Here is a 24,606-nt window from a genome sequence, read left to right on the forward strand (position 1 = left end):
TGCCATAAAAACAGTGATAAATTATTTCTTCAGGGAAGAAAAAAAATTATACATTACATGTGGGATGTCAGAAGTCACAACTAAATTTAAGATTTTGAGATACCTTCACTATCTTCTTGATTTTCTTCTTCATTGGAGGCTTCAATGTCTTCATCTTCCTGAGCAGAAACAGTGGAAGCAACACTTTCACACTGAGACACATCTCTTTCTTCACGAGGTTTCCTTGATGTCTAAAAAAGGTACACAATGTGCAATTATTTCAGATTTACATAACTGTAAGGGCAACAATTAAACCATATCATTTCTGCAATAATGCAACACACTGATACACACATATTACAGAAGAGGGCTAAGTGTCTAACAACAGCTGTAGAAATGTATCAAAAGTTAAATCTAGAGCAGGCATAGTAGCACATTCTAGCAATTCTACTACACAAGAGGTTCACAATAAGAGGATGGATGTTGCAGGCTAGCCAAGACAAAAATGTGAACCCTAAGTAAAAAATAAATAGAGCAAAAAGGGTCAGGAGCATGTCTCAAGTGGCAGAACACTTAAACAAGTGTGAGGGCCTCAACTCAACACCCCCCCCCCTTTTTTGAAGTTACAACTAAACTGTTTTGAAGTTGCCATTCTCCTCTCCTATTCCTGATTAATGTATCTTCTTTTTTTTCTCTTTGTTTTTTGGCTAGCATTTAACTAAAGGCGGGGGGGGGGGGTAAGAAGACACACAAATAGTCCTATATAGTTATAGATATTACTTTCAAAACCTGTAACATAAATGCTGTTGACTGATGCCTGTAATCCTAGCTACTCAGGAGGCTGAGGTCTGAGGATTGCAGTTCAAAGTTTTGCAGCCCAAAGGCTGGGCAAGAAAGGGAGTGAGACTCATCTTCAATTAACCACCAAAAAATTGGAAGTGGAGCTGTAGCTCAGGTGGTAGAACACTAGCCTTGAGAAAAAAAGCTCAGGGACAGGACCTATACCAAAAAACAAAAAACTAACAAAGTTATGAACTAAATGTATCCCTATCATGAATTCTTCAAAATTATTGTTATAATGATTCTACAAAAATCTATTGATATAACTAAAACTATTTTAAGGTATTTATATAATTTTCTACTTGGGGTAAATAGAAGCTATAATTAGTATTGAAAATCATGTATTTTATGGAAACAATACAACATTTGTGTTATTACTAAATACATTTTACTATCATTAGCAATAAGGTCCATTTTTGTTGTTAAATAGTAGCTCCCATTCTGCAAACTATGTATTTACATAAAACCACATGTATGAGTACGTACGTACACATTTTTTTTTGGGGGGGGGGTCCGGTCGTGGGGGCTGAACTCTGAGCCTGGGCACTGTCCCTCAGCTTTTCAGCTCAAGGCTAGCGCTCTACTACTTGAGCCACAGCGCCACTTTCGGCTTTTTTCTTTTTGCTTATGTGGTGCTGAGGAATCGAACCCAGGGCCTCATGCATGCAAGGCAAGCACTCTACCACTGAGCCACCTTCCCAGCCCGTACATACACATTTAAATTTAAGACACACACACTACTTACATAGTATTTACAACCTCATATTGCTAAATATACTTCATTTGTATACCTTGGTTCTGTCTAGTTCTGGTGTTGGCCCTCAAAGAACCTGTCATGGTAATTCAGCTGTCAGCCTCTCCTAGCAAGACTCCCAAATGCTAAAGATTTATCACAGTGGAGGAAAAGGATGATAGGGGAAAAACAAAGGAGGCAACAATGCTTGATAAGAAATGTACTCATTACCTTGCTCATGTAAATGTAACCCCTCTGTACAGTATTTTCACAATAAAAAAAACTTACAAAAAAAAAGATTATCATAGTGTACCTAGGCATTGTTCTTAGTTGGAACATGACAGAATTTAGGATCCAACATGAAGTGTCAACTAATTAAAAAGAAACAATTTCCAATGTCCAAGTCATAGAACTAGGGTGAACTAGCTTCTTAAAAATTCATAGGGGCTGGGAATGTGGCTTGCCTTGCATGCCTGAGGCGCTGGGTTCGATTCCTCAGCACCACATAAGCAAAAAGAAATAAGCCTGAAGTGGCGTTGTGACTCAAGTGGTAGAACGCTAGCCTTGAGCTGAAGAGCTGAGGGACAGCGCCCAGTTGTCCCTCAAAACAAAACAAAACAAAACTATTAGGGGCTGGGAAGGTGGCTCAATGGTAGAGCGCTTGCCTTGCATGCACGAGGCCCTGGGTTCGATTCCTCAGCACCACATAAGCAAAAAGAAAAAAGCCGGAAGTGGCGCTGTGGCTCAAGTGGTAGCGTGCTAGCCTTGAGCTGAAGAGCTGAGGGACAGGGCCCAGGCCCCAGAGTTCAAGCCCCACAACCGGACCCAAAAAAAAAAAATTCCATTCTGGAAGTGGTGCTGTGGCTCAAGCGGTAAAGCACTCGCCTGGAAGTGAAGAGGGTAGGGACGGTGCCCAGGCCCAGAGTTCAAGCCCCATGACCAACAAAAATAAAAAAATAAAAATAAAAAAGTAATATTGTTCTGGGGCTGGGAAGGTGGCTCAGTGGTAGAGTGCTTGCCTTGCATGCCTGAGGCCCTAGGTTCGATTCCTCAGCACCACATAAGCAAAAAGAAAAAGCTGGAAGTGGCGTTGTGGTAGAGCGCTAGCCTTGAGCTGAAGAGCTGAGGGACAGTGCCCAGGCCCAGAGTTCAGGTCCCATGACTGGACCCCCCCCCCCAAAAAAAATTCTATTCTAAGCCAGGCACCGGTGGCTCATGCCTGTAATCCTAGCTACTCAGGAGGCTGAGATAATGTTTCAAAGCTAGCCCAGGCAGGAAAAGTCTATGAGACTCTTATCTCCAATTAACCACCAGAAAACTGGAAGTGGTGCTGTGGCTCAAGTAGTAGAGCTCAGGGACAGTACCTAGGCCCAGAGTTCAAGCCCCATGACCGACCAAAAAAAAAAAAAAATCCATTCTATGCTTCTTACAGGAATACAAGAGAATAATCCCAGAGGGACACAAGGGTCATACTATTTTAAAACCATTCAAAGAAATGGAGATGTGGCTCAAGTGGTAAGCGTCACAGCCTTGATTTAAAAAGCCAAGCAAAGCAGGGTACTAGTGGCTCACACCTCTAATCCTAGCTACTCTGAAGCTGAAATTTGAGGAATATAGTTAAAAGTCAACCTGAGCAGGAAAGTCATGAGTCTCTTATCTCTAACTACTAAGAAGTCAGAAGTGGAGCTGTGGCTCAAGTGGCAGAACCTTAGCCTTGAGCAAAAAAGCTCAGAGACAGCACACATACACACACACACAAAAGACCCATTACATGTCAACATAAAAAACATTTTTTGTAACATTTAAAAATAACTATTTCACAAACCAAGAATAACAATGAAAAATGACACTTTTTTAAAAATGTTTTAGAAATATCTATAATGCCTGATCCAATAATAAACAGAATTTCCAAGTGTGCTTCCACATGTACCCTATTCTTGGATACTATGTTTTCATTGAAGCATATGAAAAAACATGGATTCACACAGATTGTAGGTTAAAAAAACAGTATTGGAGGCAACTTCAGAGGCTATTATTCTTTCTGTAGAAAAACTCAAATAGTTACACTAAGATAACCTGGAATCACAGCAAGAAATGTTCATATACTTTATATTAAAATCTGCTCAACTGTCTCATACTCTGATCCATTTAAAAACATTGTCTTAAATTTTTATGAATCATTTAACAATGAATGATATCTAATGTAACATCATGATCTGGTCATATGATAAATATAGAAGGGCTAGAGGTAGATCAGACAGACTACTTGCCTAGCATGCAAAAGGTTTTGGGTTACATCATCCACAATACCAGACCCCCCCAAAAAAAAATTTACACAAGATTTTCAACATTTGCCATTATTATTACTGATCTCATCAGAAAAGTATATAATTGGGAGATGTTAATTTCATGGTGCTTGCTGTATTTAGATCTAGAATGACCTAAGACAAGGTAGAACTTTCTAAAGGTGAGGCTGAGGCCTAAGTCACTGAAAGCATGACCCTAAAGAGGAAACTTGACCTTTCCCATTTCTTTTTTCCACAGGTGAATAGAAACCCTGGCACTACCATTCTTGCTGTGATGTACTTGCTGCAAGCCAAAAAAGAAATGTGGCCTATGAATTAGGACTTCAAAAACTGTAATCTAAGATAAATATATCCTCTTTTAGGGGCTGGGAAGGTAGCTCAGTGGTAAAGTGCTTGCCTTGCATGCATGAGGCCCTGGGTTCGATTCCTCAGCACCACATAGCAGAAAAAGCTGGAACTGGTACTGTGGCTCAATGGTAGAGCACTAGCCTTGAGCTGAAGAGCTGAGGGACAGTGCCCAGGCCCAGAGTTCAGGCCCCACAACTGGCAATATATATATATATATATATATATATATATATATATATAGCTTCAGGTGTTTTTCTATAGTAATAAAAACATGAAAATGAATATATATTTTCAAAAACCATCTCATTTTTGCACAGAATTTTAAAAAGGCAAAGTATAAAAATACCCTAAGCTCTTTTTTAAAATCAATAACAGGGTCATCCAATGTCAAAAACTATCTGCCTAATACTGAAACTGAAAACTGTTTGACATTAAATTAAATATGATATTCCATGAAAAATAGTGGATTAGTTCAATTTGGAGAAAGAACATAAGAATCTTTCCCTGACAGAAACATTACACTCTGCCATACAGTAGAAGAGCTGACTGAACATACCCTTCTCATTTCATCACAATACAGGAAAAGATAAAAGGATATGTACTCTAAAATATTTAACAAAATTTAAAAAAAATTAACAATATTTAACAAAATTCTCAAGATTTAACAAAATTCTTATTCCTTCATCAAAGACATCAGAAGTAATACTCTCATATTTTACTTTTTTGTGTTGAAATCAAACTCAAGGTCTTGTACATGCTAGGCAGCAGTGAATAGGCATTTAAAAAATTCATAAAGACTTAGAGATGCAGAACTCATTGAGTACAGCACCTGTGGTGTCCTGCAATGACTGATGCTCCTATTTACTGATCACAGCTTTAAACTTCGTTAACACAAATGTTAATACAGTAGGAAAAGTGAATTACATCTTATTATGTTAGGTTTTTTTTCGTTGTTATATTTTGTGTTATATAGTATACTGTTTTTAGGAAAATAGTTTTTAACCTCAGAGAACTCAAAAAACTTTAAGAACTTTAAAATTCACTACTTCTTTTTTTTAGAATTTTCAATAATCTTCTGATCCCTGACTTTTTATTCTATAGGCTTTCTCTTGGGAAAAAAAAAAGTGATTTGAATTTTGAAGGTTTTTAAAATATTTTTTATGGTAAGAATACTGTATAAAGGGGTTACATGAATAAGGTAATGAGTACATTTCTTATCGAGCATTGTTACCGCCTCCTTTGTTTTTCCCTTACCATCCCTTTCCTCACCACCTCCCCAACTTCTCCTCACTACCACCTCCCGAAGCTGTAAAGTTTGTTTTCAACATAGTGTCTTGAACATCTCTGATTGTTACAACTGTTTATTTCTTTTACTTCAAGACCTCACTATGGAATCCAAGCAAACCTAAAATTATAATTTTTTTGCTTCAAATCTGAGTGGACTGTGTTTTGGTAATTGCTCAACATAATCAATACAATACTACCAAAAATAAATTTTAAAATGCCTATGTTTTATCAGATAATAGTAATTCAGAAGTACTGAAATACTATTATGAAAAATGTAAGTCTTCAAAGGCAGTACAAAAGGCAATAGTTAACTCATATAGAGAAATAAAAGCATTTTATTTTTAGGGGGAGTACAGGGGATTGAACTCAGATCCTGTCATTTGGTAGGCAGGCACTCTACTATTTGAGTCAAGACTTCTAGCCCTTGAAATTATCCTACTTCTTACAAACAAATACATAAATAAAAATATACAACAAGCTCTGTGCCAAGAGCCACTGATGATGTTTATAATTCTAGCACTCAAGAGGCTTAAGCAGGAAGATCTTGAGTTCAGAGCTAGCCTGGACTACACAGTGAGACTAGGTCTCATATAACACAAACACAATTCTCTGTAGTTCAAAAGCACTCTGAAGTTAAAAAAATAGTAAATACTTACCACCTCTAATATACTCACTTTCTGTTTATGTTGCTGCAAGAGGTTGTCAAGATTGTGTCGCCTTTTATAGTTAAAATAGAAATTTTTACACTGAGCTTCACTTTTAGTTCCCACCATTTTGGCAATTGCTGCCCAGTTACGACCATGTTCTACTAAGCCTGTATTTGAAAAAGAGATCAAGCATTAATTAACAGCTACCTAATTAATCAAGAAAAATAACAAAACAGCCTAGGTGTTATAGTCACTATCTTTAACAAAACTGTGCTTTCAAGTACTTTTAATATACTTCAATATTTATTAAAATACTTAAGACACAAAACTCATTTACATCTCTGTATTTTTCTCCCAAATCAAAAACATGCTCATTCCAGGAAGGACTAAATCTCATCCTTAATACAAACATCCCACAAAACTAGAACAATGATAGACCCATAGTGGTGGTTCATATACTTACAAACTGAATAACTGGGTACTTAGAGAAACAAACCAGTAATAGAATAACTAAATATAAATGATTAATACAAACTCTTGCCAAGCACAGTAGCTCATGCCTGTAATCATAGCTACTGAGGAGGGTAAGACCTGGATGCTCATGGCTTGAAGCTAGTCTAAGCAGAAAAGTCCAGGAGACTCTTCTGGACTCTCCAATAGACCTGCAAAATGCTAGGTTGACTCAAGTGGTAGGGCACATACAATGAGCAAGGAAGCCAAACAAGAAAGTTACAGAGTACAATACCTGCTATTAGAAAACACAAACACACACACCCAAATATAGAAAGAAAAAAAAAACACCTACAACCTCAAAATCTCAAGTATATGAAACTTCATTTATAATTAACATTTAATGTTAGTCAATTTATGAACAATCCATCAAAGATTTAGATTTTAAAAAGCCTGTCACAGATCACAAAAAGTTAAGCAAGTTTTCTATAATCAAGCTGTATATCACACAAATACACATGTAAAGAATATAAGTGTATATGTATATTTACATATGTAAAGAGCAATACAAAGATATACCTTAGATACAGGTATATAAAAGTAGTAATTCCCAGTACAAATAACTTATAGGCCAAACATCAGTTTTTCAAGGTTAATGTAATTAGCTTCCTTTAATAATGAAAACTGGAAGATCACTACCAAATCTCACCAAAAGAATAGTGACTAAACACTATGTATAACACTAGGCATAAATAGTTACATAGGTATATTTGCTAGAAAAAAAGATACAGCTCGTATCTACTTACTAAACCATGATATTTTGATGAATAATTGTGAATCATTTTTAATTATATAAATTTAGCATATGTCAATTATAGCAAATAGATTTTAAATGAGGTCAAGCACAGTGGCTCATACCTGTAATCCCAGCTATTTAGGAGGCACAGTCAAGAGGATCAAGGTTTGAGATGAGTCTAGTCAAAAAGTATGAAGCCAGGAGCTGATTGCTCATGCCAGTAATCCTAGCTACTTAGGAGGCTGAGATCTGAGGACTACAGTACAAAGCAACCCTGGGCAGGAAAGTCCATAAGACAATTATCTCCGGCTAAGATATGGGGATCATGGTTCAAAGCCAGCTGGGGTAGAAAGGTCCCCATGAGATGCTAATCGCCAAAAAAACGACTCAAAAAACCAGAAGTGTCACTGTGTCTTAAGTGGTAAAGCGCAAGCCTTGAGCACAAAGAAGCTCAGGAACAGTACCCAGATCCTGAGTTCAAGCCTCAGTACTGGTAAAAAGAAAAAAAAAAGTGGATAAACTTGTTCAAACTATAGAGAGAGAATCTCTTACGTCCTTAAAATATGGCCATTTTAAGGCACACTGGGATACTTATTGAGTACTTACATTACGTATTTTGAAATTCTATATTTTCTTTTGGAAGAATTGTATTCTTCCAATTTAAAACTTAGCTCCATCCCATTCATTACTAATCACTATTTAAAAGATAAAAACAAAAAGCCCAGAGGTCTGAACCATTATGATTTACCTTTCTTAGCAACTTCCATTTCTTCTTCTGTCCATCGAGAGGTTTCTACGGGCTCTGTGGAAACTGAGAAATACAGTTAAGAAAACTAAGTTAACCCTCATTCAGACAAACCATGTAATTGAGAACATAGTTGATGTAAAAACATACTGGGTGCTGGTGGCTCAGGCCTGTAATCCTAGCTTTACAGGAGGCTGAGAGCTAAGAATCAAGGTTCAAAGCCAGCCCTGGCAGAAAAGTGAGACTCTTATCTCCAATAAACCACAAGAAAACCGGAAGTAGCTCTATGGCTCAAGTGGTAGAGAGCTCAGCTTGAGCTGAAGAGCTCAGGGACAGTGTCCACACCAGAGTTCAAGCCCCACAACCAACAACAATAACAAGAAAAAAAAACATTCAAGCCCTGTGCCAGTGGCCCACACCTATCATCTTAGCTGTTCAGGGGGGATGGAATCTGAGGACCCTGTCAGGCAGGAAAGTCTGTAAGACTTTACCTCAAATTAACCATCAAAAAGACACAAGTGGAGCTGTGGTTTAAGTAGAAGAATGCCATCCTGGGGGAGAGGGGGGGAGAGGAACACCTCAGGGACAGTGCCCAGGCACTGAGTTCAAGTCCCAGGACTGACACCAAAAAAAGAAATTATGGAAATTGGCTAGCATAGGTATCTAGCATCAAGTAGATGGAAAAGTTCCAACCGTCTCCCAGTGTCATGTTCTCTCTCAGTATTCTGAGAAAGTCCCACCTCATCCAGTGACTTCCTGCTTAGCAGATCTACTTCCTCTTCTCCTTACACTTTTTGTTCATCCTTCAGTGCCTAGCAATCAGCACAGAAAGAACAAACACAGAACACCTGCCCTTAGTCTGTCTCTCCTGAATGCCATACTTAACCAGACTTATTTTTACAAGATAAATCTAATCAGAGCACTTCTTTATTTACAAATTTTGCAGGCTTATTTCTATGTAAGAAAAGCAAGTTCAAACAAGGCCACCAGCCTTTGATCCTACTTAGTTCAAGTAGATCATTCTTGTCCCCAGAATATGCTGTCTTCCTACTGTGGCTGTGAAACGGATACTACTGAACCACTGATAGCACTTTTATCATAAAGCTTTTTTTTATTAAATTGAAAAGGGGGTCAGCCCTGGGGCTTAACATTGGGGTCTGGGTATGGAACGTTTTGCTCAAGTCTACCACCTGAGCCACAGCTCCATTTCTGGTTTTGACTGGTTAACTGAAGATAAGAGCCTCACAGACTTTGCTGCCCAAGATGACTTTAAACTATGATTTTCAGAGCTCAGCGACCTGAGTAGCTTGGATTACAAGCATCAGCCACCAGTACCTGGCCATAGTTGCTTTTATAGGCTAATAATAAAACTTTATAAGAAAAGAGAAACATATTTCAATTCTTGTTTGTTTTTTTTTTTTTTTTGGTCGGCCGTGGGGCTTGAACTCTGGGCCTGGGCGCTGTCCCTCAGCTCTTCAGCTCAAGGCTAGTGCTATACCACTTGAGCTATAGCTCCACTTCTGGTTTTCTGGTGGTTTATTGGAGATAGGAGTCTCACGGTCTCTCATGCCCGGGCTGGCTTTGAACTGTGATCCTCAGATCTCAGCCTCCTGAGTAGCTAGGATTACAGGCGTGAGCCACCAGCACCCGGCACATATTTCAATTCTTCTACTTAGTATACCTTTGTCTAAGAATTGATTCCTATAAAAAATAACAGAAAGAAAATGCTATGTTCAAAAAGATTTTACATTATAGAGTTGTATGTATTGGTTTAGAAAAAACTAATTGACAAGCTAATTGAGCAAACTAATTGAGCAATAGTGAAATGATTGTCTTACCTCAGTAATAAAATGTTTTGAAAAAATTTAATAGAAATGACAGGGATTAGAAAATCTTTGATACATACCAACTAAGTAAATAATAAAAAGAGTTATATAAGGGGTGCAACATTACAGTTATTATTCTTCTAGAAAATACTTTGATTTCAAGTTTAAATACCATACTTTAGCCAGGCACAGTGGCTTACCTCTAATCCCAACTTCAGAGAAGCAGAGATTGGGAGTACTTCAATTCAAGGCTAGCCTGAGCCAAAAGTCATTGAGAACCCCATCTCTACAAATAAGCTGGGCATGGCGAATATGCATCATCCCAGCTATAAGGATAAGAGGGAAAAAATCTGGGTCTGAAGTCAACCCCGGACAAAAAGGGGATCATATCTGAAAATAAAAGCAAAAAGGAGTAGGAGAAGTATGGCTTAAGCATTATAGAACCTATCAACCAAGTGAGCCCCAAGTTTACATTTTAGTACCAAACTTCAACAACTGTATCTAGGTGGCAAATTTTAGTGGTCCTTGCTACAGCCCTGCATTGAAAAAGCATCCCAAATAACTAGTCTGCTCTTGCCAATTCTTTGCACTCACCAGGTTCTGCAGGTGGTGGGAGAGGTGGGGGGGGCTCTTCTGTGGCTGCTGCAGCTGCAGCAATAGCAGCTGCAGCTTCATTTGTCATGGACCTGGTTATTCGTCCCTTTCTGCGACCTTGGCTATTAGCAGTCTTGCGTCCCCGGGGCGTAGCCTGCTCTCTCTCCTCAGTTTCTTCTGTTGTACCTTCAGTCTTGTCCTTTTCCTTGGTATTTTCTCTACAATCAAAAGTAAAGGGGGCTGAGAAGGTGGCTAGTGGTAGAATGCTTGCCTTGGATGCATGAGGCCCTAGGTTCGATTCCTCAGCACCACATAAGCAGAAAAGGCCTGAAGTGGCACTGTGGCTCAAGTGGTAGCATGCTAGCCTTGAGCTGAAGAGCTGAGGGGCAGCGCCCAGGCCCAGAGTTCAAGCCCCATGACCGACAAAAAGAAAGCCAGCCCAAGCAGGAAAGTTCATTTCCAATTAACCACCAGAAAACCGGAAGAGGTGCTGTGACTCAAGTGTTAAAGAGTGTGCACCTTGAGCTGAAGAGCTGAGGGAAGAGTTCAAACCCCACAAACGATCCCCCCCCTCCAAAAAAAAGTAGTAAAGGAAGGGGCTGGAAAGGTATCTCAGTGGTAGAGTGCTGTCATTGCATGCATGAGGCCCTGAGTTTGATTCCTCAGCACCACATAAGCAGAAAAAAGCTGGAAGTGGCACTGTGGCTCAAGTGGTAGAGCGCTAACCTTGAGCTGAAGTGCTGAGGGACAGCACCAAGGCCCAGAGTTCAGGCCCCACAATCGGCAAAAAAAAAAAAAAAAAGGAAAACTTGTGCAACTTGAAAGTATACATCACCAAAATATGCAATTTTCAATATTCATTAGACAGAAATTAAATAAACTTAATTACTTTTAAAAATTATGAAAAATTCTCTTGGGCAGTAATTCTGAAAAGCTTTGACTAGAAAAACTTAACATTGGGCTGGGAAGGTGGCTCAGTGGTAGAGCACTTGCCTTGTATGCATGAGGCCCTGGGTTCGATTCCCCAGCACCACATAAGCAAAAAGCAAAAAAAAAAAAAAAAAGCCGGAAGTGGCGCTGTGACTCAAGTGGTAGAGTGCTAGCCTTGAGCTGAAGAGCTGAGGGACAGGACTCAGGCCCAGAGTTCAGGCCCTATTGACTGGACCAAAAGAAAAAAAAAAGAAAAAATTAACATTGTTCACAGGCCTTTGTTGCATATTAATGAATTTAAAATTAAAATACATTTCAGGAAGTGGTGCTGTAGCTCAAGTGGTAGAGCACTAGCCTGGAGCTGAAGAGCTGAGGGACAGCATTCAGGCCCAGACTTCAAGCCCCACAACCAACAACAACAACAACAACAAAAAAAAAAAACCACCAAAAAACAAAAATTAAAATTAAAATACATTTCAAGTCAACTACCTTAAAAACTAACTCATTTTCTGGGCACCAGTGGCTCATGCCTATAATCCTAGCTACTCAGGAGGCTGAGATCTGAAGATCATGGCTCAAAGCCAGACTGGACAAGGGAGTCTGTGATACTCTCATTTCTAATTAATTACAAAAGAGCCAAAAATGAAGCTATGGCTCAAAGTTGTAGAGCAAGCACTACCCTTGAGCAAAACAGAGGCAGCGCATGCAGGCCCCAAGTTCAAGCCCCAGGACAAGCACAAAGAACAAAAACACAAAAAACCTAGTACATTTCATAAGGAAATAAGAAATGCCCAAAGAAAACCAAGAAGCAGGGGCTATCCAAAAGAAGTCCTAAGATGTCTTATCTGTAAAATGGAAGTAGATAATCTTCATGATGCATGCCTATTCTATAGTAATAATCATAGTATTATCTCATTTCAGTATGCCATACTCTGCATTCTCAACCACTTCACTTCCAACACTGATAATGTACAGATACAGCAGTATGGCTTCATGATCAGGAGAAAGATCTCTGGAGCCTGCAAACATGGGACTGGACCAAACAAAAGTTTGTGATTTACTAGTCATGTGATCTCCTTGGATAAGCTGCCTAGCCTTTAAAATTTCAGTTTCCCTCTCTGGACAATATAGTGATAATATAATTCATAAAACAGTTGTGACGATTAAGGAGTTAATTTGTATCAAGTACCTACAACTATGCTTGGAAACAGTAAACACCATGCATGTTGTTATTATTAAATCTTAACTCTTAGGTTATAAAGTGATTATCATAGTCTCAGCCACTTGGAAAAAAGTTAAAAGATGTGAGCAATTATTAACAGCAGTATTACTACAAAAAAAAAATCACTGGACAACCACTCTCCACATTATTTTATCTCTCATAGGTGTTATATTTTTCAAGCCCCAGGACCAACCAAAAGAAAAAGATGCTTAATGGAAGATGACAATTTTCTGGTTTTATCTATTTTAAGTAAAGACTTGTTCTGATTTCCCAGATTATGGATTTCTTTACCCAAAACAAGTGCTTCAAAAATTATTCTTCTCCTAATGTGGAAGAAATAGTTGTATTGTCAAAGCTTATAGAATTCACAAACTTTATAGACCATGATAATAACAATTTGCCTTGTGAAGGTTAAGATGTGTTTGTAACTTTAAGTATCACTATTCCACAATACTGTGAAAGATGTGAAATTTATGTGATCACCTAATCTCAATAAAAAAAATATTTTAAAAAATTATTCTGTGCTGGGAATCTGCCTAGCATGCATGAAGCCCTGGATTTGATTCCTCAGTACCACATACAGAAAAGGCCAGAAGTGATGCTGTGGCTCAAATGGTAGAGTGCTAGCCTTGAGCAAAAGAAGCTCAGGGACAGGCCCTGAGTTCAAGCCCCAGAACTAGCACAAAAAAATAATAATAATAATTCTCCCCCCTTCAGTTCTAAATTAAAGCTATGTGCCTTTTTCCTTTTTCTTCTTCATTTCCTTATCAACTAATTTCTAGTCTACAGCCTCCTGTTTTATGAATTTGATCCCTAGCATTACCAAAAATAGGTGTTTTGTCAAACTCATCAATCACAAACTGAAAAATAAAATGACCTTTTCTCAATTATCACATTATTCTTTCTGCTATAAATGTCTGTGTGTACAATTCTTCCTTTTTAGTTTAGCCACAAAATATTCCTGCTATTACTCTTGCTTTCCTTCTAGAGGTTGAATTTCTTCCTCTAGCCTCTCATACAGGATTTCCTCAAGCCCATACAGATAACCTTGGATCTTTGTCGGGTTACTCACTGACTTCCTATTTCTCAAACAACTGCTGCAACAGCCACCTCCATTTCCTATCAATAAATCCAAAAAAAAAACCAGGATCATCCTTACTACTTCTGGTTTTTTGCTCAACCTCATTGTCTAATCATTTAACAATTCGTTTGTTTTGTTTCATTCCTGGGGCTTGAACTCTGAACTTGTGCACTGTCCCTCAGCTCTTCAGTTCAATGTGAGTGTTCTACCACTTAAGCCACAGCACCACTTGGTGGTACACTGGAGATAAGAGTCTCACAGACTTTCCTGCCTGGGCTATCTTTGAAACATGATCCCCAGATCACAGCATCCTGAGAAGTTAGGATTATGGGCGTGAGCCACAGGCACCAAGCTTATTTAACAGTTTTTTTTTTTTTTGGGGTGGGGGTGGGGGTGTCCGGTCATGGGGCTTGAACTCTGGGCCTGGGCGTTGTCCCTCAGCTCTTCAGCTCAAGGCTAGCTAGCGATCTACCACTTGAGCCACAGTGCCACTTACGGCTTTTTTCTTTTTGCTTATGTGGTGCTGAGGAATCGAATCCAGGGCCTCATGCAGCAAGGCAAGTGCTCTACCACTGAGCCCCCTTCCCAGCCCTTATTTAACAGTTTTTATATTCAAAGTTCTCTCAATCAACCACATAGGACTAAAACACTTCTCAAGTGTCCAACACATTTCATTTTTTTTTTTTTTTGTCCAGTTGTGGGGCCTGAACTCTGGGCCTGGGTGCTGTCCCTCAGCTCTTCAGCTCAAGGCTAGCGCTCTACCACTTGAGCCACAGCACCACTTCCGGCTTTTTTCCTTTTGCTTATGTGGTGCTGAGGAATCGAACCCAGGGCCTCAGGCTTGCAAGGCAAGCGCTTCTACCACTGAGCCAACTTCCCAGCCCGTCCAACACATTTCAATGCTTCTCCTCCCACCTCTCTTTTGGAGAGAGTTGTTGTTAGGGCTTAAACTCAGACCTCTTGGCACTTTACTATTCAAGCCTTTGTTAGTTAATTAATCACTTTCTTAACTTTTCTATCCAGGCTGCTTTGAATTTAATCCTCCAGATCTTAGGATCCAGAATAACTAGTATTACATGTGTGAGCCTCTGGTGCCTGGTGGGTCTGCTATTTCCATTTTTATTTATTTCATTTATTGTTTTTTCTCTTGGCAGTTCTGGGTTTTGAACTCAAGGCTATGCCCCAATACTTCCCCATTAACTGTTTTTTAGATACAATCCCATGCTCATTGTCAAGGGCTGGCCTTAGACTGTGATCCTTGTACCTAAACCTCCCAGGTAGATGGGACTACGTACAGACCACATCTAACTTTCTTTTAAAGACTTGCTGTTTGCCAGTACTGGCAATCCTCCTATATCTTCCAAATAGATGGGAATCTAAGTATGAGCCACCATACCTAGATGCTCTTTTCTTGAAATCTTTGATGATTCTTGGGTTTGAACTCTAGGTCATAGGCTTTCAGGTACTTGAGCCACACTGGCAGCTTTTGGGGGGATTGGCTATTTCCTAGATAGGGTCGCACTGTAAGTCTGAGTTGGGATGGGGTGTGATCCTCCAATCTGTGTTTCCCTTTGTTGGAATGAAAAGGTATGCAACCCTTCATCCAGCTGTTATGCTTCCCCTATAGCTTAAGATGATAGGCATACACCACCATGCCTATCCATTGTTGTCAAGGGAGTTTCAAAAACATTTATAATCAAGCTAGCTTGATTTATAATCAAGCTACTTCCCATGTAACCGGATGATAGCTAAGAAAACTTTACCAATGTGATATAATAAACATTCAAATGAAAAAATAATTTTGTTTTAATTCTCTTATATGTATTTTCCTAAGGCACAAAAGTAGAAAAGCATGAATGTCTGAATCTTAAAACTAGGTTAAGTGACTAGGCAGCTTTAGATGTCACAAAGGCAAACATTAAGTGTTTCTAAGACTGAAATGTTTTTTAAAACCACAAACTACTGATATATGCAACAACCTAACTGAATCTCAAGGCCATTTATGTGAAGTGCAAGAAACCACAGAGAAGATTACATACTTGCTGTAGTTTGGATTTACATGGCCCCTGCAAAAGTCCATGGATTAAAAAGCATGGTCCCTATGTTGGCAGTATAGCAGATAATAAGGTCTTCAGGAGGCAGAGCCTAGTTAGTGTCAGGTCTTTAGGTCAGGAGAGGCATGCTGTTGAGGGTCTATTCGAATCCTAGTGTCACTCCCTCTCTCTGTCTCTCTACTTTCTGGCCATGATGTATACAGTTTTGTTTCACTATGTGCTCCTGTCATGATGTATTACCTTTCATCAAGCCCAGAGAAAGGAGCTAACCGATCATGGACTAAAACTTACAAAATAGTATGGTAAATTAAACCTATTCTCTTTATAAGGTAACTGTCTCAAGTCTGTATTTTGTTGTTGTTGTTTTGTGCTAGTCCTCAGGGACTAGGCACTGTCCTGAACTTTTTCATCCTACCACTGGAGCCACAGCTCTACTTCCAGCATTTTTTTTGGCAGTTAACTGCAGATAAAAGTCTCACAAACTATCCTGCCTGGGCTGGCTCTGAACAACTACCCTCAGGCTCAGTCTCCTGAATGGCAAGTATTACAGGCATTAGCCATGGGTGGCCAACTCCAAATTGTTTAAAATCTAGTATTTTTAAATCTAGTATTTCATGCCTTCAACAGATTCAGTTTTATTGGTTAACAAGTTAACTTATCTAAGAATATTTAACTCACTTAGAGTCCTCCTTCTCATCTTTTTCTTCTTCATCTTTCTTTTCCTCTTCTTTTTTTTCTGTTTTTTCTGCTTTATCCTCTTCTTTCTCTTCTACTTTTTCTTCTTGTGAGGGACGGGCAATTTGCTGCTAGAAAACATTTGTCATATACATAGGTACCAGAAATAGTGTAAGTTGTAATGTTAAATTATAACATCCATCTCTATTATTTAAAAATCATTAATCATTTACAATATAATTGGTGGACAAGCATTAAAATTTGTACATTGTTTCTTAATGTATTTCACATATGCTACTTAAAAGGTACTACACAAATATACACACACACACACAAAATGTTCATATTGCTTGGGCCTATCAGAAAGATGAAAATATTACTGTTTCACTAGAAACCTGAGGTTGGTGCTTTTCTTTTGTAGGTACTATTTAGTATTTCATTCAAACATTCTAATTATACTTTAAAATTTGATGACTCATCTATAATTCTTTAAACTATCTCTAATATTAGACACATTATGTTCTCAATTTTCTGCATCATTATCAGTATTAAAAGTAACATCATTAAGCTTTTATACTTTCATGGAACATCCATTTAATGAAGATAATGGCAGCTATGGTCATTATTAAAAATGAAGTCAGTTAGGAAAATACAGTAAAGTGAAAAAACCACTCAATTCTAAGCTGAAATAACAACCATACAAACATGTATGTAGAAAAAGTTTGAGAGAGATCAATGAAGAAAGGGTTATTATTGGACAATCAATGGGAAACTGGGTTATGGACTTTTTTACCTTTTTGATATTGCATTTACTAAAATTGACTTTAAAAGAAAAAAAGTGAAATTAAGTTCATCCTGCATAGTATTTTTTTATTTAGTTCATAAATTAAAATTGCAAAACATTAATTAATGAGGATAAAACTCCAATACATCTTTATCACAAAGCTGCTGGCCTGATTATACTTCCCTATATCCTCATCCTTCCCATGTTCTTCTTAGCTGCCTTTGGATTTACCAAAACATATGATGCCTTAAACATATCATGCCATTCCCTAGCATACTCTCCTCTTTGCCTTTCCTTGCCTGGTAAACTTGGATATCTCCTAAGGCTTATTTCAAAATGCCTTTTGTGAGGTCACAGATGAAATTGGGCTCCATCTCCTTCCCTCTCTACTGTATTCTACACCTTCCAGCAGCACTTACCATTCAGTGACCTACTACCTAGTTATCAACAACAGTCAGGCTCACGGTGTTATCATCCCACTAAGAACAATCTTACTCATTTCCTATGAGAGGATCTGGCCACGCCAGAATATATATATATATATTTTTTTTTTTTTTCTGGATTTTTGAAAAGCTTTGTCCTCCCATCCCAACGTCAATCTTGCCTCCTAACAATCTACCTGTCTTATCTGTTCCCTTTAGCAGACAACATAAAAGTAACTCATTTCTTTTAAGTAAAATTTCCTGCACCACTCCCCTCCCCCTCCATCCTTGGGCTCAAACTCAGGGTCTGGGCACTGTCCCCTAGCTTCTTTGTACTCAAGGCAAGTGCCCTACCACTTGAGCCACAGTGCCACTTGTGGCTTTTTCTGAGTAGTTTATTGGAGATAAAAAGTCTCACAGATTTTTCTGCCCAGTCTGGCTTCAAACTGATCCTCAAATCTCAGCATCCTGAGTAGCTAGGATTATAGGCAAGAGTCCCTGGTGCCCAGCTCTTCCTTTAATTTTTAACAGGTTCACAAAGTGTTTTACCTGCTCATCAAAACTAAGACCTGGTTTGTTCCTTAAAATACAGAAAGCCTTAATGGCCTCCCCTAAAGAAAAACCACATTATGTCTTATTGTTAATCTGTACAGAAGAAATATCTATATGTTGCTTGGTCTTTATTGCCTCTTCCAGAACACTATTAAACTGCAAGATTTAAAGTGAATATACTTTTTCACATTTCAGTCCATCTATGACAATTTTCTCTTTTGAGTTTACAGACTCATTTCATAATCACTCTCTAAAAGGGATATATGATTTTACCACCTGGCTCACTAATCTTTGCAACAAAGAGAATAATCCTTAGCTTCAAATGGGAACTGCTTTTACTAATATATAGAGAGGCCAAGCATAGTGGCTTGCACCTGTAATCCCAGCTGCTCAGGAGATAGACATCAGAAGCATCAGAGCTCTTGGGCAGCCCAAGAAAAAAATAATCAAGACTTCTATCTCAGTCAGTAAGTCAAGCATGGTGGTATCAACCTGGGATTTCAGCTATCTAAAGGCCACTAGTGAGAGAATTATGAATCATGATCCAAGGCCAGCCATTCCAGATAAAACCTAGAAACTCCATCTAAAAAATAACTAAAGTGGGCTGGGAAGGTGGCTCAGTGGTAGAGTGCTTGCCTCACATGAACGAGGCCCTAGGTTAGGTTCTTCAGTACCACATAAGCAGAAAAAATGGCGCTGTGGCTCAAGTGGTAGGGTGCTAGCCTTGAGCTGAAGAGCTGAGAGACAGTACCCAGGCCCAGAGTACAGCCCCCACAACCAACAAAAAAATAATAGTAATAATTAAAGTAAAAGATGGCTGAGGATATGACCCAACCAAGAAGACCTGCCTACAAAGCTTGAGATCCTGAGTTCAAACCCAATGCCATCAAAGATAGTAGTAATATAAAATAAGAACTGCATTCAGGGGCTGAAGATGGCTCAGTGGTAGAGCGCTTGCCTTGCATGCATGAGGCCCTGGGTTCGATTCCTCAGCACCACATAAGCAAAAAGAAAGCCAGAAATGGCGCTGTGGTTCAAGTGGTAGATCGCTAGCTAGCCTTGAGCTGAAGAGCTGAGGGACAGCACCCAGGCCCAGAGTTCAGGCCCCACGACCAGACGCAAAAAAAAAAAACAACTCAGTCTTATAGGATACTAACAAGTAGAACTAAAATAGCTTTGAAATAGAATAAAGAAAAGTTAAATTTTCTGCAAATAATAATATCTGAACACAATTTTTACAAATATGAGTACTCTGTAGTTCTGATAAAGATTAAAGCTTCATTGTCAGAATAATGAAAGAACATCTTCAACAGCACCTTAAAAAAACTGAAAACTTCACAAATTTAGAATGAATCTTTCAGTCAATGAACAGCAAATGAGCTGGGAATGTGGCTTAGTGGTAGAGTGTTTGCCCAGCATACATGAAGCCTTGGGTTTGATTCCTCAGTACCACATAAACAAAAGAAGCCAGAAGTAGTGCTGTGGCTCAAGTGGTAGAGTGCTAGCCTTGAGCAAAAGAAGCTCAGGGACAGTGCCCAGGCCCTGAGTTCAAGCCCCAGGTCTGGCAAAAATAAACACCAATTTATACTTCCTTCTGCTGACTGAAAACTATTCTTTCTAGCAGAAGCTGAGGGTGGGAATACAATAAAAAAGCACTGAAAGGATCAAGCAGAACTTCAATAGAACTCAAGAGTTTCCTTTAGTAAAAGTGCTATGGTAGCTGTCATTGAATAATAGAGCAGTAAAGTGACCTCCAAATTCACTAATCATATCAGGGTAAAGTCAAGAGGGTTGACAGACATTTTTGTTTTGGGCAGTATAAACTGGGTATAAACTCAGGACCTCACACTTGCTAGGCAAGTACTATACCACTTGAGCCATTTCCAAGAACATTTCTGTATTATTTTCAAGTAGTATCTTACTTCAGGTTCAGGCTAGCCTAGGATTTGATCCATCTACACATGCTTCCATGTGATATTGAAAGTGACAGGCTATATACTACTGTACTCACACAAGTAGCTAACATCAGGGGTTTAAGCCACCACACTGATTCAGATTTTTGTTTGTTGGTCCTGGGACTTGAACTCAGGGCCTGGGCCCTGCCTCTGAGGAGCTTTTCACTCAAAGCTGGTACTCTGCCACTTTGAGCCACCACAACACTTCTAGTTTTCTTGTGGTTAATTGGAGATAAGTCTCATGGACCTTTCTGCTTGGGCTGGCTTTGAACTGTGATCCTCAGATCTCAGGTTCCAAAGCTTACAAATGTGAGTCATCAGCAACCAGCTCAGATTACTTTCACTTTTAAACTAAATTCTCCTTGAAAAATGAAATCTTTTCTCAAAAATTTCACATCTCTAGGTAGGGATCAGTGGCTTATGCTACTCAGGAAGCTGAGATCTGAGGACTGTGGTTCAAAGCCAGCCAGAGTAGTAAAGGCCTGAGACTCTTATCTCCCAAGTAACACCAGAAAACTGGAAGTAGAGTTATGTCTCAAAGTGATAGAGGGCTAGCCTTGAGCAAAAAGAGCTCAGAGACAGTGCCCAGGTGCTGAGTTCAAGCCCCATGACTGGGGCAAAAAAACAAAATTTCCACATCTCCAATTTAGATCTTTTTCCTATACATTTAACTATGCATTCCACTTAAACATTTCATTTGGATCTCTTCCTGTTCTCTGAAACTTAGACATATCATAAATCTACTCTTCTGTCATAATGGCTATTCCACAAGCAAACATTTGATGTTGCCCCCAATACTGCCTTTCATTTTTCCACAGTCAACATCAACAAAACCCACTGGTTTTACTTCTACCTTCAAATACCTGTGGCAGAACATTTGTCTAGCATATGCTGTGTATTCACAGCTCCATTGGAAGAAGGAGAAAGAAAAAACAAAAACTAAAAATATCACCAGAGAGAGAGAGAGAGAGAGAGAGAGAGAGAGAGAGAAAGAGAGAGAGAGAGACATATCCTTCAAAACAATATTTCTCCTGAACTCTCCCCTAGAATCTTATCCAACCCATTCAGATTGTAACCACTCCCTAACTGGTCTTCCCACTTCTTGACTTGTTTCCTTATAATCCACTACATCATCCAGAATGATTAAGTAATGACAGAATCTGAAATTATTCTTTCATTAAAAACTTTCTCCTCTCATGGGGTCTATCTTTAGTGAATTTGGTTTTACACAGGAGAGTCCTTAAAACTAAGATCTTCTCATTCTGAAAAACTGCCCATTTATTTTGATACAAATAAACAGAATGAAGTACATGGGCACTAAAGAAACATAAATGAGAATCTTTTGGTCTCAGATAGTGGTCTAAGCCCACCATTTAATTCCCACCTCTCCCAAATGCCCAGTGAATTAGAAAAAAGAGTAAAGGAAAGGAAAAAGGACAGGAAAGGACAGGGCAGGACAGGGCAGGGCAGGGCAGGAAAAGAAAGGAAAGGAAAGGGAAAAGGGAAAAGGGAAAGGAAAAAGCAAAATGGAAGAAAGATCTATTAAGGGAAGGACTAAACTAATGGAAGGGCTGAACAAACCAAACCTGACCCCACCAGGAATAAACACCTACCACTGGTTCAAGATGAGGGTAAAAGTAGCAAATCTCAGTCCTGTAAATTCACACAGAGGATTATAGTACAATGAAATGTTAAACAAGAATATAAGAGAAAAGTGCTGATAAGGCTGAAACTTAATAGGCATGCATGTGCTTAGCAGAGAAGTTTAGGAGAGAAGTAAATCAATGTTCCAGACACCTTTAATAAGGAAAATAATATACGGCTGGGGAATTTCTGACCTTACTGTGATCCCCCGCCTCAGCATCTGAGTGCCAGGATTATTGGCATGTACTATCACATCCGGCCTCCCTATACTTTTTTTTTTTAACAAAGAAATACTATTTCCAAAGACCATATAATCATATGTAATGAAGAGGTACTGTTTGAAGGAAATATTTTTTTAAAGTTATGACTCTGAATAATGAGTAAACTGAGTCCAACAAATCTCTATCTGAAATACTGGCAAAGATGAGGGGGAGAAGAGAGAAACCCTCATATGATGTTGGTAGCAATATAAACTAGTACAACCACTATGGAGATCAGTATGAATGTTCCTCAAAAGTAAACCTTCCCTGTAACTCTGCCATACCACTATTACTGACAGAGTAAATCAACATACAAGAAAGATACCTGTATACCTATGTTGATTGCAGGGAAGTCCATAAGACTCGTAACTCCCAATTCATCAACAAAATTTCTGAAGCAGAGCTGTGGCTCAACTGGTAAAAATGTAAAATGTAAAATGCTAGCCTTGTGGAAAAAAAAAAAAAGCTCAGACAACACCCAGGCCCTAAGTTCAAGCCTCAGGACTGGCACAAAAAAAAAATTAAAGAAAGAAAGAAATCTATATTTGGTGGCTATGGTTCTCAAGATAAGGAAATAATAAGAACCTACTAATTGAAAGTGTTCCTGTGTGGGGAGACCAGAAGAGACTAAGAATGGTAATAGCAGCTGTCAGAGTTCATACATCCATTCAAGTCCATCTACCAGGGTAAACAGAATAATAGGCAATGGCATCGGCATTACAGCAGCAGCCCCTCTAATTGCACACACAGAAGTATGACAGCTGCTCACTTGTTATTTTGGGGTGAACAGATTTGAAACAATGGAATTCCAACTGTAAACATCTATATTTATGAAAAACTGTTCCTCAGATAAAGTATTTTCTAAAGGTTAATATATCTAAATTCCACAAATAAGGTTAATCTGAAATAAAATTTGATCTTGGACATTTTGGTAAACAATTTTCTATTCTAGTTATACTCTCTATTGGACAGACTACTTTTCCCTGTCTCAGAAAAAAAAAAAAAAAAAAAAGACTAGTTAAAGATGATACATTAGGTAAGGTACTAAAATTCTCATGTATAATTTTATGTACTAACACTAAGGTATATGATTCCAAAGACATGAATGTAGAAAAATATGTAACAATCTATCACACCAGTAATTACATTCAGAATACACTTCAAACTAATGCTTACAGGGATACATCTTAAATAACAGAAATATCAATCTCTAAAACACATATCAAGAATGAAACTCCAGTTTTAATGTTTATCTTCATATTTTTATCAACCCAAAAACATCACAATGTAATGCAACACACCTGATTTCTGCCTCTGCGTTTTCCATAATTCCTTCTTACTAGGGCTTTATAATTCTCATTTTTCTTGGTTAAATAATAATATAAAACACAATCAGGAACACTCTGTAAGGAAAAAGTTTCTTTGAAGATTCAGTGAAATAAAAGATATTTTTAATGAAAGACAACTTTCATGGAAATTTTCTGGTACTCCTAGTCTATGTTAAAAGAATACTTATGTGCCGGGCGCTGGTGGCTCACGCCTGTAATCCTAGCTACTCAGGAGGCTGAGATCTGAGGATCGCGGTTCAAAGCCAGCCCGGGCAGGAGAGACCGTGAGACTCCTATCTCCAATAAAACCACCAGAAAACCGGAAGTGGCGCTGTAGCTCAAGTGGTAGAGCGCTCGCCTTGAGCTGAAGAGCTGAGGGACAACGCCCAGGCCCAGAGTTCAAGCCCCACGACCGACAAAAAAAAAAAAAAAAAAAAAGAATACTTATGTGGCCAATACTTTAAGACAGATCTAAGTTCTATTAACACGTATATTTACTGCTTTAATAGACAGTTACACTTGCCTAAATTTAAATTATGCTAAAGATACAAACTACCAAAATATATTCAAGTATTTTCTTAACTTTCTAATTAATTTCTACTACATATAATATTCAAAATTTCTTTTGAAATATTTTGCTCAAAAACATTAAAGCCAGTTCACAATAGGAAAAAAATCAGAGGAAATTTATTTTAATAAAACACAATAAGCAATTTTTGTTGGTGGTGGTGGTGGTAGTTGAACTCTGGGCCTGGGTGCTGTCACTGAGCTTTTCAGCTCAAGGTGAGTGCTCTACCACTTGAGCCATAGCGCCACTTCAGGTTTTCTGGTGGTTAATTAGAGATAAGAGTCTCACAGACTTTCCTTGCCCCAGCTGGCTTTGAACTGTGATCCTCAGATCTCAGCCTCATGAGTAGCTAGGGTTACAGGCGTGAGCCACTGGCACCAGACAGTAAGCAATATTTTTAATACATAAGATCAGATCATGTCATGAACCATAAAAATTAGCTCTGGGCTTAGGATTCCTCATATAATTTAAATGATTATAATTAGTAATTATAATGAGAATTTTTTCTGTATCAAGTACTTTACAAAATCAGCTCTAACTACTGTTTCTTATAAAAGTACAGAAACTCCAAAGTAATATC

At 38.5% G+C, this 24,606-nt stretch overlaps 1 protein-coding gene across 14 annotated transcripts in view; it reads right to left on the bottom strand.

Moving 5' to 3' along the window:
* The window catches only part of Ncor1 (nuclear receptor corepressor 1), a 171,303-nt gene that overhangs the window by 69,349 nt on the left and 77,348 nt on the right, over window positions 1–24,606 (bottom strand). For 9 of the 14 annotated variants that reach the window (XM_070027631.1, XM_070027632.1, XM_070027639.1 and 6 more), the window contains 6 exons: window positions 23,432–23,533; window positions 16,517–16,644; window positions 10,552–10,769; window positions 8,135–8,197; window positions 6,168–6,307; window positions 104–230 (listed from right to left, as the gene is read on the bottom strand). In XM_070027631.1, the coding sequence (XP_069883732.1) occupies window positions 104–230; window positions 6,168–6,307; window positions 8,135–8,197; window positions 10,552–10,769; window positions 16,517–16,644; window positions 23,432–23,533 (778 nt within the window). The remainder of the gene's footprint in view (window positions 1–103; window positions 231–6,167; window positions 6,308–8,134; window positions 8,198–10,551; window positions 10,770–16,516; window positions 16,645–23,431; window positions 23,534–24,606) is intronic. The other 5 variants (XM_070027634.1, XM_070027637.1, XM_070027642.1 and 2 more) reach the window with 1 other exon arrangement.

This window comes from Dipodomys merriami, unplaced genomic scaffold, assembly GCF_024711535.1.
Source record: "Dipodomys merriami isolate MVZ:Mamm:240054 unplaced genomic scaffold, mDipMer1.0.p SCAF_19, whole genome shotgun sequence".
Taxonomy (NCBI): domain Eukaryota; kingdom Metazoa; phylum Chordata; class Mammalia; order Rodentia; family Heteromyidae; genus Dipodomys; species Dipodomys merriami.